Source organism: Schistocerca gregaria, chromosome 11, assembly GCF_023897955.1.
Source record: "Schistocerca gregaria isolate iqSchGreg1 chromosome 11, iqSchGreg1.2, whole genome shotgun sequence".
NCBI classification, from domain to species: Eukaryota; Metazoa; Arthropoda; class Insecta; order Orthoptera; family Acrididae; genus Schistocerca; species Schistocerca gregaria.
The window spans coordinates 59,072,255-59,087,103 of NC_064930.1; the positions used below are offsets into that span (position 1 = coordinate 59,072,255).

Sequence of the window (14,849 nt, forward strand, 5' to 3'; positions counted from 1 at the left end):
TCCTTTCAGACTCGTCGCACACCTATTCCTGTGTGGACCAAACCTTCTGCACTTCCCCATCGTCTTGAGTAATCTGTTCTGTCACCTACTTGAGTGACCATTTCCCGTGTCCTGTCCATTTGCTGACTCCTACCCTACCTCTGTGCCCACCCAAATCACACCTTACTAAGACTGACTGGGGGGCTTTACTCCTATCTGGCGACATTCGACGAACACAGCTACCCAGTTCTGATGATGACCAGGTGGAATATCTTACAAACATTATCATTACCACCGCACAACGTTCTGTTCCTAGCACTTCCTCTTTACCACAGTGGTGGACTGAAGCGTGCCGCAATGCAATTAGTGTGTGTAGAGGTGCTCTCCACATTTTTAACAGTCGTCCTATGGTGGCAAACTGCATTCATTATAATCAAAAGTGTGCACAGTGTCGTCACTTTCTTCAGAATAACAAAAAGCTAGCTGGATTTCATTCAAAAGTTCTTTTAACGGTTCCATTCCCTCTTCCATCATGTGGGCTAACCTCCCATGGCTCTCTGGTATCGAGATCCATTCCCTAGTTTCCGGTCTGACTGTAGCAGATGATATCATACTGGACCTTAGTGTTATCTCCAACACCTTGGGTTGCCATTTTGCAGAAATTTAGAGTTCCTCCCACTATCACGCTGCCTTCCTCCATTGGAAAGTAGTGGAGGAGGCTCGGGCGATACCCTTCTCTTCTCAGAATTGAGTGTTACAGTGCCATCTTTACTGTGAGGGAGCTAGATCGTGCTCTCACTTCATGCAGATCCTCTGCCCCAGGGCCAGACGCCATTAACATTCAAATGTTGTAGTACCTTTCTCTTGTGGGTAAGCACTTTCTGCTTAATCCGTACAACTACATCTGGGCAGAGGGCAAGTTTCCCAGATGCTGGTGTGAAGCCAACCAAGCCTGGTAAGGACAAACAGTTTCCTTCTAGCTACTACTCCATCTCTCTCACCAGCGGTTTTAGCAAGGTGATGGAACATATGATTCATACCCAGCTGGTACGGTGGCTCCAGTCTCACAATTTACTAACCACTGCATGGTGTGGATTTTGAGCTCACCGTTCAGCAGTTAACCATCTTGTCACTTTGTCCACCCATATCACGAATGGTTTTCTGCGGAAATCCCAGACTGGACATGTTTTTTGATTTGGAGAAAGCCTACGACACCTGTTAAACGACTGGTATCCTTGATACTCTCTACAGGTGGGGCTTTTGTGGCCACTTCCCCATTTCCTTGAAGAGTTTTTAAAAGACCGAGGTTTGAAAGTACGTGTTGTTCTGCCTTGTCAGACACCTTTATCCAGGAAAACGGTGTGCCTCAGGATTCATTCTCTTTGCTACCACCATTAACTCTATAATGGCTTGTCTCCTGCTGGGCATCTTCGGCTCCCTTTTTGTTGACGATTTTACCCACTATTGCAGTTATTCATAGACCTGACTGATTGAGCGGAGTCTTTAGCAACGTCTCAAATGTCTTTACTCATGGAGCATCAACAACGGCTTTTCTTTTTCCGCTGACAAAACCGTTTGTATGAACTTCTGGCGGCACAATTGATTTCTCCCACCATTTCTATACCTTGGGCCCGTTGCTCTTCCATTCGTTGAAACTTCGAAATTCCTGGGCTCCTGCTAGATAGGAAACACTCTTGGTCCTCCCGCATGTCTTACCTGGCAGCCCACTGTATGCAGTCCCTCAGTGCCCTGTGTGTCCACAACAGTACTTCCTGAATTGCAGACTGAACCATTGTCTGCCTCTTGTACTGGTCCCTTGTCCTTTGGAAACTAAGACTATGGGTGCTTTGTTTATGCATCTGCACATCCGTCCCTCTTACGTCGTCTCAATATTATCCATCATCGTGGCATTCATTTGGCCACTAGCACCTTTTACACTAGCCCAGTTGAGAGTCTGTATGCAGAAGCTGCCAAACAAACTAAACTACTGGTGTCCTACAGCCATGACTTCCTGTTCAGCAGGTATGTGTGCAGTTTGTATGCCATGCATGGCCACCTATCCTACACCTCCTTCTTCAGTGACTCCTTTGATCGCCAGTATGGGGTGCGTCCCTCTTTTGTTACTTCCTGGAGTTTGCTTTCAGCTCTTGCTCCTGCGACTTCCCTGGTGGGTGTGGAACCTTCACCACCTTGGCTTTGTGCTACGGCCTGTGTTCACCTTTGCCTTTATTCACTTTCTATCACCTTCAGTTTCACAGCTTTCACATGGAATTTCGCAACAGTACTGACGTTTTTGGTATCAGCTTCTGGCACACTGCTCAGTATTTGTGGCAGAGCTCTTTGCTCTGTGTCAAGCCACAGAGTACATCCAGTGACACAAGTTTCTCAGTTGTCATCTGCTCAGACTCTCAGCACCCTTCAAAGTCACTGTACACCATCTATCTGTTAGTGCAATGGGTCCAGCAAGCTTTTTGATGGAACCACTGTGATGTTTGTGGGTTCCTGGTCATGCCGCTCTGAAAGGAGACATGGCTGCTCGCACTGCTGCCAAGGCTGCAGTCCTCGTACTTCAGCCCACTAGTTCTTACACTCCCTTTGATGATCTCTATGTTGCAATTTGTCAAAAGGTGGTCCTCCCTTCATGGGAATAAGCCCCGGGTTATTAAGCTTCACCCAGCAGCTAGGATGACCGCCTCTCGCCCCCTCCCTCCATGTGAGGTCATTTTAACTAGGTTGTGTATGGGGCACTGCCTTTGTAGCTGTCACCATTTAAGTGGCACTTCCCAAGCACTTTGTGCACAAGTTTTAACTGTCCACCATTTCCTGGCAGAATGTTCTTTTTTCACCAGTTACATTCACATTTGAGAGTGCTGTCTTGAGTTATTGGCCACTTTAGCGAACGCATAAGCTGTTTACCGTGTTTCTCTTTACCCATTGTAGCAATAGCGTGAAGGCCATTTAATTTTTAGTCTGGACCTCCATTTCTCTATGGTCTATTTTATAGACCTTTCTCTCTGTTCTTGTTTCTAGCTGTCTTCTCTTCGACAAACTGCCTATTAACTTCTGTCTCGGGTTCTTCGGCCCTAATAAACATTCTGACATTTCGCCCAGCACGAGTGGCTGGCATTGTCAAAGCTTCGCCCTCCATTGCCGGTGGTGAACTGGCACTGGAGGGTGAAGCTTTGACAATGCCAGCCACTCGTGCTGGCAAAACGTCAGAAAACTCATTAGGTGAACGTCGGCCGAAGAACCCGAGACAGAAGCCAATAGGCAGTTTGTCAACAAGTGGCCACGAAAGCCTTAACAGTTTTGTCTTCTCTTCCATTGTTGGGGTTTGACATGTAGTAGTTTTGAACTCCTCTCTTTTTCATGTTTCACAGTTTGGCATGGGTGCGTATGACCCTAGTTGTTTTTGTGCCGCAGAAGAAAATAAGGGATTAATATGGAAGGTCTTACTGCTCTTCTCCCCCACTCCCTTTTTTCTTGATCTCAAAATATTTCAGGGAAAAATGTTAAAAGTTGTCTGGAAATCTGGGAATTTCACTTGGAGAAACTTGTCACTTGTGGCAATCCTGCTAATATGCCTTTTTTTAGTTTATTCCTGTTTCTGGATCATTGTTTTCAGATATGATCGTGAATGCAGGTGGTGTTTCAGTTCTTTGTGTAAAACTGCCCTCTTACCAAATTAGGAATCTTACAGTGCACATGTGGTTCATGGCTTTACTTTTGTGTTCATTGTTTCTGTCCTGAAATATTTAGGAACCCATTAAAGGCTAGCCTCAATCACCATGGATGGGGCAGCTGGACCACTGTTTTTTAAGATTTTCAAAATTCATTGCTTTGTAATTGCGAACACAATAAATTTGTGTGATGTTTCGTAAGTCTTATTACAGGGTGTAAAAATTAGCAAATATACAAAAAGTTTTGGTGAATTGTGTTTTTATTCCGAATTTAAAAGAATGCGCATAATTTGTGAGAGTGTTATTTTTGGGAGCACTCGGGCATACAGAAAACTAAATCACAATTTGGGTACTGTATTTTCAGTTTGTTTTCCCCCCTCTGATATCGAATCCGATTGCGAATGTGTATTGGGTGCAGTGATATGTATTAGAATAGGTAGTATATTTTCAGTAAAATGTCAACCCCTTGGTATGTTCATTCCAAGAAACTGAGAAGAATGCATGTTGCCTTGTGCCACAAGAGAATTCTCTAATTAATGAAAGAACAGTTTTGTTCAGCATTCTCCCAGAGCATTAAAAACATCACTCTCATCGAAATTTGCCATCTCATAACTACGTAGAGCATGAGCAATGGGCCAACAAAGATACAGGTAGCAGACGGAAGAGGCACAGAATTAGCCACCTGAGTGGCAACATGCGAAGTGCCGTAGAGTACACACATTTCAGAATTGAAATGCTATGTGGTATTACACTGCGGAGACCCTTCTTTGTGTAATCCTCTGTTACCAGCAGAGGGCAGGAAGTGCAACTGCCACCCGTAGTCCTTTTTGGGCTACACCTACAGTGTGTTAGTAATGAAGGAGAGTTCAGACAAATGAAATTAAAAAATCGGAAGCTTTGTGCTTCTATAATCTGCATATCAGAACACTCGACACAATTGATGAACTTACTTAGAAACATTTGTCCCAGGAGACACCGTTCAGTGGTGTAATTTTTGCATAATTATATTTTACTTTCATTCAGGACTTTTAAAAAAAATGGTTGTGATTGTAGTACAGCTTCCATTACTGTTAAGGAAAAATTGGTTTGTAATTTCAGCGAAAGAGTTTAGAAACCAAATTAAATCTTCTGTAAATTTTTACCACACGGAATGGAAGTTTAACAAGTTACTGTACACTTACTTTACCAACCTGTGCTGCAATAAAATAGCCTGGTTAGAGGACCATTGTGTAAGACCCTGCTTGTTACCAATTCATGGAGTTGTTAGGTGTATGATACTGTGAAGGCACGTTTCTTGGGTGAAACATAAGATTAAAGGTTAAATTATTCATTGCTTCAATACCAGCATTTCTTCGCTGCTTGTATTTAACTGAAAAAGATTATGCAGTATACTTCCTCAGGCACTATCATCCCTGAGAAATTTTGTCGAACTACAGTTTACAGTGAAACCTCACTAATTGGGCAAGTCCCAGTGCAAATTATGGAAATGTTTTCTATAATAATTATCTTGGACTATAAATAAGAATATATAACAGGATATGTATTGGTTAAATGAAAGAGATATAAACTAGAGGTCAGCAGAATATAGTACGAAACAACCTGAAAAGAATTTTGAGTTATCAGATTATATGTTGACTAAAGTCTTCCTTCAACCAGTCAGAATGGACAACCTGAGGAGTCTGCCACAGTGATGATAGGTGGTGCCAGGTAGAGCAGCCTCTGTTTTTCCATTTTCTCTCGCCAGTTTCTTTCCTTTTCTGCATGGCATCCTATAGGTCACTGCTCGTCTACCTGTTTCCTACAAAGAGAAATGTGCCACAGTGGACTAGGGACCTCAAAGTTGAACAGTTTAGGGCTGAGGTTTTCTGGTTACTCAATAACTGTTCAGTAACCTGAGCTTTCCTGGTAGCTCTGTAGATGACTGGGAGGGGCTTCATAATATTTTAGGTTGTCCCTGGGTTACAGATTTCCCAATTGAGTGCTTTTAAACTGTGTGTATCATCAGTACTAGTGCATAAGACAAGATTTGTTGCTTACTTTACATTTAGGTGCTGAATTGTCTTTCCTGTCACCCTCTGAGTTGTAGAGGTGAAAACGAGCCAGTTTAGTGTGTGTTGTAGATCTGTGCCAAAGAAAAATCTCTCTCTTTTCTTAAATAGTCTTCAATTATTTACTGTGTGTCCCTTCTCACTTTTATATCTCGGACACTGAACCGATTACAGTATTTGAACAGGTGTCCAATAGTAGCCTTGAAAACTGTTTGGCCTAATTTATCTGCAAATCTTTCTGCCACAGCCTGCACTCCTCTTACAGAACATTGTTTGTACCAACGATACACGGCATCGTGTATGGTTCAGTTGTCCATCTTCATTTTCTAGCTAGTTTGTCTTATTTCAGCTCAAACTCCAAAGTTTAGTGAGATTTTGTTAATGTTGTAAAAAGTCAACATGGCAATTAAAACAACTTTCACACCAGGAGAACCTGGTTCAGATATTATCAAGCACTCTTATTGTATTGTATAAATGAAATGGTTTATATTTGTTCTTGACATTCATCGTGGTTGCTGTATTGTACTGTAAAAAACTTTAACCCCATTTTAAGCAGCCAAAGAGACAAAATTTGATACAACTTGTCCTGAGAGCTTCAGCGAGCAAACAAAATGGACTTTGAGTGTGTTGCATGCTTGTGACCAACAAGATTTGTACGCTATTTATCAGTCGCAGGTAATGTGCATGGGAAGGAAAAGGGTGCTTTCAGCATTTTGCAGCGTATGAGCTAAGCAAAAATGATTGGTACAGTAATGTGGCATTTCACTTTGCAGTGGAAAATCTGCCCAAATTATTGAGGTTTTACTGTAATCATGGAAAGTGACATAGCCAAGCATCTTAATGAGTGTTATTGTTTTCAAACAGGAATTGAAATAGTGAAGAAAGCCCTGCGTATGCCGTGCATGCAAATTGCGAAGAATGCTGGAGTGGATGCTTCGGTCGTCGTCTCGAAAGTGGAAGATGCCACGGGAGACATGGGTTATGATGCTTTGAACAATGAGTACGTTAACTTGATTGACAGAGGCATTATTGATCCCACAAAGGTGAGTAATACATTCTCTCTCATATGTCTGTGCAATTTCCTTCATTGTGTACTAACAGATTGCAGTGTTGTGTTGCACATGGTAGTTTTGTATTTACTATGGTAAATTTACATAACATTTTTCACGTCAGTCGTGGAATGTTTCACTCTAATGGAATCCAGTGCAGTTTGCAATTATCTATTGTTACTAATATGTCTGTGTGGCAATAGAGGGAAATATTCGATAATGAATTTGTCATTAGCGCACCTTGGGTACAGCTGTCAGTTTGAGCTGCTGGACAGTTACCCTCAGTTTTCATTCCAGGTGCGAGATGAAGTGAACAGCACTGTAGGCTAGACTACTGCAGTCTCGGCAAGTGAAGGAGTGCAGCTTTAAGTCCTACACACAAATTCATTGTGTGAGTGAATGTGTCAACTAATTGATGGTGCAGGAGGAGAGTGGGGTCACAGACGAGCTCCCATCTGCAGCTGCAGTGGGCATGTATACACGTCCTGCTCTCCCATTCCCCACCATATATGCTCTACGTTATGACCATGTAATTTCAGATTTGCAGATATGGAAATGGGTATATTGGGTGTGACCATTGGTCTGATATAAAAATCAATTACTTGAGAATGAAAGGAGATACTGTTCTGCTCTGTTTTAAATAAAACTTGGATATTTCTACATCTCACATGTTTCAATGTGTGAGTTACAATCAACCATATGCAAAGTTTACACAATGCTTTTTTACCTCTGCAAACTCTTTAAAATAATGTCCTTTTCTTAGGCAAAGATATTAGACTAAAATGTGCAAAAGTGGAGTGCCAAAACTAAAACTTATTTGGATGGTAGAACATTTTGGAATACCGAATTCCCTTGCCAAACTCTAGACACTGTAAATGATAAAACTAGTTTGTCTCAAACTTGGTGTTTCCTGCCAACAGGTTTGTCAAACAAGTGTACATGTGTACCAACAAAAGTTTGTCAGATTTAACCTCACTTTTGAAGCAACTGTGGATATTGTATAGTTAAATACTCGTATTTTGAGACTTGTAATGACCACCAATGCAGACAAGCCTATCTAGCATTGACTCTAGCACTGTGTATAAAGAAGAAAAAGGAAGGCAAAAAAAGCCAGTGCAATGATACATCAACTTTTATTTTTTAGTTTATTGCACTCCCACCTATGTTGTGTATCAAATTGGAATTTCTTCTTATAGTATTCCTTTGTAATTTATGACCATAAAAAACACCACCACTACTATTTTAGTAATTGTCAGTGTATTTTGTTTATTAATATAACGTTCTGAATGTAGTTATAGTTTTCACAATTCTGGAAATTCATGATAAAGTGAAATAAATTCAATAAAAACTCTTTCTCGCCAAAAGTGCATTGTGGAAATTTGACAAACTACGTCAGACATTTTGTTAACATGGGGCAGTCAATCAGAATTTATATTTCACCCTTCAAAGCTGCCCACACCCAAATCACAGCTCTGAATTTCTCTGTCCTGAAAAAGAACAGTGGAAGCTGTAACATTAATGTATAAAGTCTACAGTATACCGACACAAGTTGAATCAATGGCATATTTCTCAAGTACTGTTAATAAAGATATTGATACATTCAGGGGTTTTCTTAAAAACGTGAATCACAGCCAGTGTGGTAATTTTTATTCATTCCTCCAGTATATTTCATTCATTATTTATATCAGCATTGTTTATATGCAGTTCATGATAATTTGTTAGTGTATGAAGATTGGTCCCAAAAGTAAGGTTCCCAAAGTGGAATTTATTTGTGTAAGAAAGTAGGTTTAAAAGGGTCTGCAAGGGAGTTGCAGAGCAGCTGTCCCATTCTCAATCCCAACCTTCTCCACTTCTCTCAGATGTTGCACTGTTCACATATCAGCGATCCGCATACGAATTTGTGATTGCCGCTACCAACAGGTGTGAAATCTGTGCAGTTATTTGGTTTTTAATCACGGTTGAGGGTCCACATAGCCAATCGTCCTCAACTGTGCGAAATTTGACTAAAGTGTGTAGCTGTTAAACATGTCTGCAAATGGTGTAGGGAGTTATCTGCTGCTTGCATTCGTAATGAAGACTGGAGCTGAAGACCTTCCACTTCAGACAAGACTGTCGAAAATGTTGAGAGACTAATGATCAAAGGATCACCATCCAAGAAATAACTCTTTGGGTTACCGAGATTTCAACTAGCTCAGTTGAGACAATTTCATGTGAAAAATTGGCGATATCACAAGACGTGTGCGTGGTGAGTCCCACAAACGCTTCCAGAAGACCACAAGCAGCAGTGGGTTGATCGTGCCCACCAATTTTTTCAACAGTGTATGAAAGCTTACTTTGCAGTTGTGCTTAAGTGTGTGGCAGGGTATACACACAACTACTTTTATTTCTCTACTGCTTCAGTATGTGGAGAAAAAATGAACCTCTAAATCTTTCCATGAAAGCTCTGATTTGTCGTATTGTATCACAAAGGTCACCTCTCCCTGCAGAGGAGATGGAGAAAGTTGGCAAATGTAACTTTATGCACAACAATAAAAGCTTTTATATTAATGATTGCCACCCCCATTCACTTACCAAATTTGACTATGTCCCCAGTTTTCCTATAATACAGAACAAACTGCCTTTCTTTGAACTTCTTGATGTTTTCTATTAATCCTATCTGGTAAGGATATCATACCATACCATGCAGCAGTAATCCAGAAGATGGACCAAGCAGTATAGCAGCATCTTTAGTAGGATAGTTGCATTTTCTGCCAATAAAGTGCAGTCATTTAGTCAACATTCCCCCTAAAATTTTGTGTGATGGTTCCAGTTTAAGTTGTTCATCATTCAAATTACTGGGCAATTGCTTGAATCGAGAACCTTTATTTTTGTGTGCTTTAGTCTCTCACCAAAATGTGACAAAAAAATTTAGCCCCTTCTTTGTCAAGGGTACTTTTTAACTATGCAGATGTCTTGCCTAAATAGTTTTGTATCGAGTTTTTATGTTTTGATTTTATTTGGCAGTAAAAGATGGCATCATTTGCAAACAAGTGTTTGAAGATTATTGAATATCTCGTTCATTACAGAGAAATAAAGGCTATTATGTCTGTAGTCATTTATGTATTTGTAGGGATATAATTTTAGTAATGGCTCAATTTCCGTACATGCAGGTGGTGCGAACGGCCCTGACAGACGCTGCAGGGGTCGCGTCGCTGTTAACGACAGCGGAGGCCGTAGTGACGGAGATCCCCAAGGAGGAGACGGCGCCAGCTGGCATGGGTGGTATGGGAGGAATGGGTGGCATGGGCGGTATGGGTGGCATGATGTAAAAGGGCAGTGACCCTGGTGCTCCACGACACCGCCTTTGGATCTGTGCCAATCGTCTCGTCAATTCCAGTGTGACGCCTGTTTCTGTTATTGCAGGAGGTGCAAATGTTCTACTGTGACAGTTTTACAGAGCTGCAAAATTACTTGTGTTTGTGTGTATTGTGTTATATTTAGTGTTTCTAGTGTGCATGTGTCGCCATTTGTGTGAGGAAAATCGTACCACCCTGTAATTAGTGATATATTCAGATACGTCAGAATCTCCTTGGCGGACTTCGGAAATCGGAGCATCTAAGGTTTGGACATTTGGTTTCCAAGAAATGTTGTGGGTACAGTGGAACCTTGTGAACATTGTTTTACATAGATCTCGGTTGGGCGTAAATGTGCTGAAGCATGTAGAGATCTTGCCCTCTTGCCCAGATCATAATTAGAAACTGAGCATCTCTGTGTCTTACCTGCACAGTGGCGAGACTGCTAACATTTAGAAACTGATGATAAGTGGGTTGATCTTACCGTAGCCTGTGAACTGTTGGGAGAACTACTTGGCACCTTCTGTGGTGACAATAGTTAAGCAGCTCGTTTCCAAGTTTCTGTGACAATTGCAGCCCCTGCACTAAGTTTTTCTCGAGGAGTGAGCTTACGGGAACTGCATCGGTGACAGAAATGGGGAACAGTGCGTTGTTTCTGGAAGTTCTCCTACTGTAGTAATACCAGACTAGCTTTCTGTAGTGTCCACCGCGCAGATTCGGGCAGAGTTGTGGCTGCCGTGCAAAGACTGTATGTGTATGATTGTTGAGCTGTTCGTAGGCATTTGTTTGCTGTCATTCCAGAGTTTTATAGTGCATTGTTTCCCACGGGGCACGTGCACTGGATCAGCAATGAAGAGGAGGGTGCATCTTCATTCAGTCCCAACTGACTGGTTCGTCTCATTTCCATAATCATAAACTGCAGCTTTAAATAAATTCTGAGGAAGATCGTTTCCGTACTGTTTTTCTTATCGACTGTCCCAACTTGTTTATAAAGACGGTTGCTAAGAAGGTGTCTCTTCCCTGTTTGTGTTCAACACTAGTTTTTGTCTTTCTCTTTTGTTACTTTTCATCACAGCACAAAATTTGTAGTTAACATGTTTTTGTTATAAAAATAAAGTTTATATGTGTATTACAGTCAGTGTTTTATTTTTCCCATCCGCACCTGCAATTTTATCCTGTGCACTATTCTCGACTGGATATCCTTAATGCACCCTTAGTTTACCATGTTAGCCTCCCAGCTGCCAGGTAGTAAATAATTTCTTCATGTACTCACCACTTACATTGTTGTTGTTGTTGTTGTTGTTGTTGTTCTCTGGCTGGTAGTTAGTGTGAAAAGTGTTTACTTACAATATTTACTGCAGTGTATAACAGTACAATCTTTCAGCAAGTCATTGGTTAGATTTATGCCAAACTATAAAAAAGTTTTTCACAGGTCCATCAAATGCATCCACACTGAACTGACTACAAGAACATTTATTGATACTGAAACACTATCAGACAAGTTTATAACAAACTGTGTCCTGAAAATCTACCAGTATTTCAACACCACAGTTGGTATTGTATTTCACCATAACTAAATGTACATCTCGGAATTTTTACAGAAATTGGCTGCACTATGGACAGGTCGGCATGAAACTGCATTTGCTGCTAATTCACAGTTTAGCAAAATGACAGGATTCTGGCTCCAGTTTGGGTCCTCACTTAAGGTGCTAGTAAATGCAGAATTATTGTTATGGGGATGATTACATACAAATACAATTTTCTTGTCTTGACAGGTAATCTAACTCCCAGGCTAACTTTCCCCTCAAGTCAGTTCATCTCAGTACCACTTACTAAATCAGCTGCCAATCTTTGACAAGGAAACGAAATGTGTGTGTCCATAATACCACAATGCAATGAAGCACATTGGGACCATTCACACAACAGGTTTTCCCTTGTCCATTTATAGAAATCGCCATAGTGTCCCAAAATATTCATTGCTGTTTTAGCCTTATTCTATGTCTGCATATGTGTGACATCCTGTTTTCTGTAATGCTCTGAATAAAACATGTACACAGTAGGATTATAGTAGTGGAAGACCCCGTTAATTCTATTTATTACTTTTATTGGCGTGCAAAAGCATCTTTTATATCTCTCTCTCTCTCTCTCTCTCTCTCTCTCTCTCTCTCTCTCTCTCTCTCTCTCCCCCCCCCCCCCCCCCTCCTCCAATGTTGATGGCTTATTGCTAGTTGAAATTGTAATCCCACCAATACTAAAATTGACTTTATGACTTTAGACTTAAATAACTTTTAAAAGAGCTGCTAGAAAAATATTGGCCTTGGTGCACTTCATCACATTAGCATAGTAGTATCAGGGCTGAACGGCAGTCATTAGTGGTTGGTGGGCCAAATCTACACATTCTCACATAGTTGCAATTTCTGCTGCACTAAATTTAAATAGCTGTTTCTGGACCTTTTTATGTATCAGCAGCTTGCTTGAAAATACACAAATATTCAGTTATTCAAGGGTACATGTGAAAATTTAAAATGAGTGGAATCTTCTCTTTCAAGCAAGAGCAGCATTTTCAATGGGAACTGTCAACTTTCTACGGAAACCAGGAGTGTGGTGCGCAATTAGTGAAAGATGACTTATTGAATTAGTCTTTTTTCATGAAACAGTAACTTTTGATTGGTATGTGAACGATATACTGTGTCCTTCTTCTTCTTCTTCTTCTTCTTCTTCTTCTTCTTCTTCACATCACCTGTGGTTATTTCATGCAGGACAATACAAGACCACACACACTGCACCTGCTCTTCTGACGGTAATACGTAGTGTCTTTGATGATGAGATAGTTGGCTGATCTCCTCGTTCTAGAGATTTAAATCTGTGTATCTTCAGGAATGTTAAAAGATAAGGTGTATGAGAACAATCTCCATACAAGTGAAGTGTAAGTAAAGGTAAGCTTAATTTAGTCAGGCTGCATCATTGTTTACGCTCTACTCAGGAAGCATGCACAGCCATCTTGGCAGGAGGCAACAGCCATTTAATCTTCTGTGCCAGCTGTGGGCTTTTCCCAAGGTTTGTACATGAAGCACCCCTATTTACTTTAATAGGTTGCCTGTATTGGTTATTTAATCTTTGTCATAAGCACCTTTTACATTCACAGGGTGCCAGCAGTTAAAAATGATTTGCATAAAGAAGCGAAGATGTTGAATGCAGCTGCAATTCTTTCACTAAAAACCTTTAGTGCTAGGTTGACATTTTTGCTTGCAAATATTTGGCAAAAAGGCCTCAGATACAGCAAATAAAATTTTTACTGAGAGTTCTTTCTTGTACACGAGTTCTAAATACTCAAAAGCTGCAGTAACTGTAAGATCAAAATAGAGAAACATTCTGTTTCAGCAACCCAGTTGTTACAAGCACATTTAAGTACATGTTCAGTATCAAAACGTAGGAATGACTTTCTAGTACTGTCAACAGGGATACACGATATGTATAAGGCTGCAATACACCACTGTCTGTAAGTAGCTCATAAGCTTTTCAATTTACTGTACTATTATCCAATACTGAAGCTAATACAGTAAATCTGACTTCCTCTGCCTCATTAATTACAACCAATCTGCAGCATAGAGTCCTGATTCAAGCTTTGGTCTGCCACAAAGTTTCAATCTGCCAGGAAATTTCAGATCGGCATGTTACCCTGCTGCAGAGTGAAAATTTCATTCTGGAAACAAACGCCAGTCTGAGACTAAGCCATGTCTTTTACAGTACCCTTTCTTCCAGGAATGCTAGCCCCCCCCACACCCAGTATGCAGCAAAACTTCTGTAAAGTTTGGGAGGTAGAAGATATTGGTGCTGACTCAAGTAAAATGGTGAGGGCAGGTTGTGTATCGGGCTTGGATAGCTCAGTTCATAGAACAGTTGTCTGCATAAGGCGAAGTCCCAGGTTCGATTCATGGTCAGGCACACAGCTTTAATCTGCCAAGAAGTTTCAAATTGCTGCCCACTTGTAGTGCTGTGAAAATTTATGCTGGGAATAGTGTTTTGAAAGAAGTCCTACGGTGAAAATTGCGAAAAGGAAAACCAGGATAACGGAATGTCATCGATGCTGAAAAAATTAGTTTAGGAAATGTAGATCAGTTTTGCTATAAGAACAGCAAAGTAACTGATGGTGGCAGAAGTAGTGATGACATAAAATGCAGATGCAATGGTGCGAAAAGGATTTCTGAAAAAGAGTAATTTGTTCATCACTGTTGTGCCAAAAGGCTGTTTTTCAAATGGTAGTTCTCCAGGCTATCTGGTCTGCTGCCATCCTTTTCAGGTCTGCACAATTTCCTCTTCCCTTTGTCGTCTATCCTCTTGTGTCTCCTTCTTCCTCTGTCTTTGCCCAGAAACCAATCCTTCCAAAGCATCTGCTAGCAAGCACACCCCTTTCAATGAATGTCCCAACCAGTTTTTTTTTCCTTTCTCTTACAACCTTCAGCAGACCTCATCTCCCACCAACCCTTTCCAATAATCTTTCATTACTCTTTCCTTCCAGCTTATTCTCTCCATTCTCCTCCACATCTCAAATGCTTCTAACTTTTTTCATCTTCTCATCTCGGTGTCCATGTTCCTGCCTCATGTAGTGCCGCACTCCAGACAAAACATCTACAAAGTCTTTTCTTTAGACCTTTATCTAATTTGCCACATAAGTCTCCTCTTTCTGTTGAATGCCTCCTTTGCTATGTCAATTCGAGTTTTCACCACCTGATGACATCTCAAGTCTTCAGTTACAGTGCT

General features: G+C 40.9%; 1 protein-coding gene across 1 annotated transcript in view; it reads left to right on the plus strand.

Moving 5' to 3' along the window:
- Positions 1-11,222, plus strand: part of LOC126295407 (heat shock protein 60A) — a 66,638-nt gene extending 55,416 nt beyond the window's left edge. The window contains exons 10-11 of the mRNA XM_049987888.1: positions 6,572-6,750; positions 9,906-11,222. Of these exons, the coding sequence (XP_049843845.1) occupies positions 6,572-6,750; positions 9,906-10,064 (338 nt within the window). The 3' untranslated portion in view covers positions 10,065-11,222. The remainder of the gene's footprint in view (positions 1-6,571; positions 6,751-9,905) is intronic.
- The last annotated feature ends 3,627 nt before the right edge of the window (positions 11,223-14,849 follow it).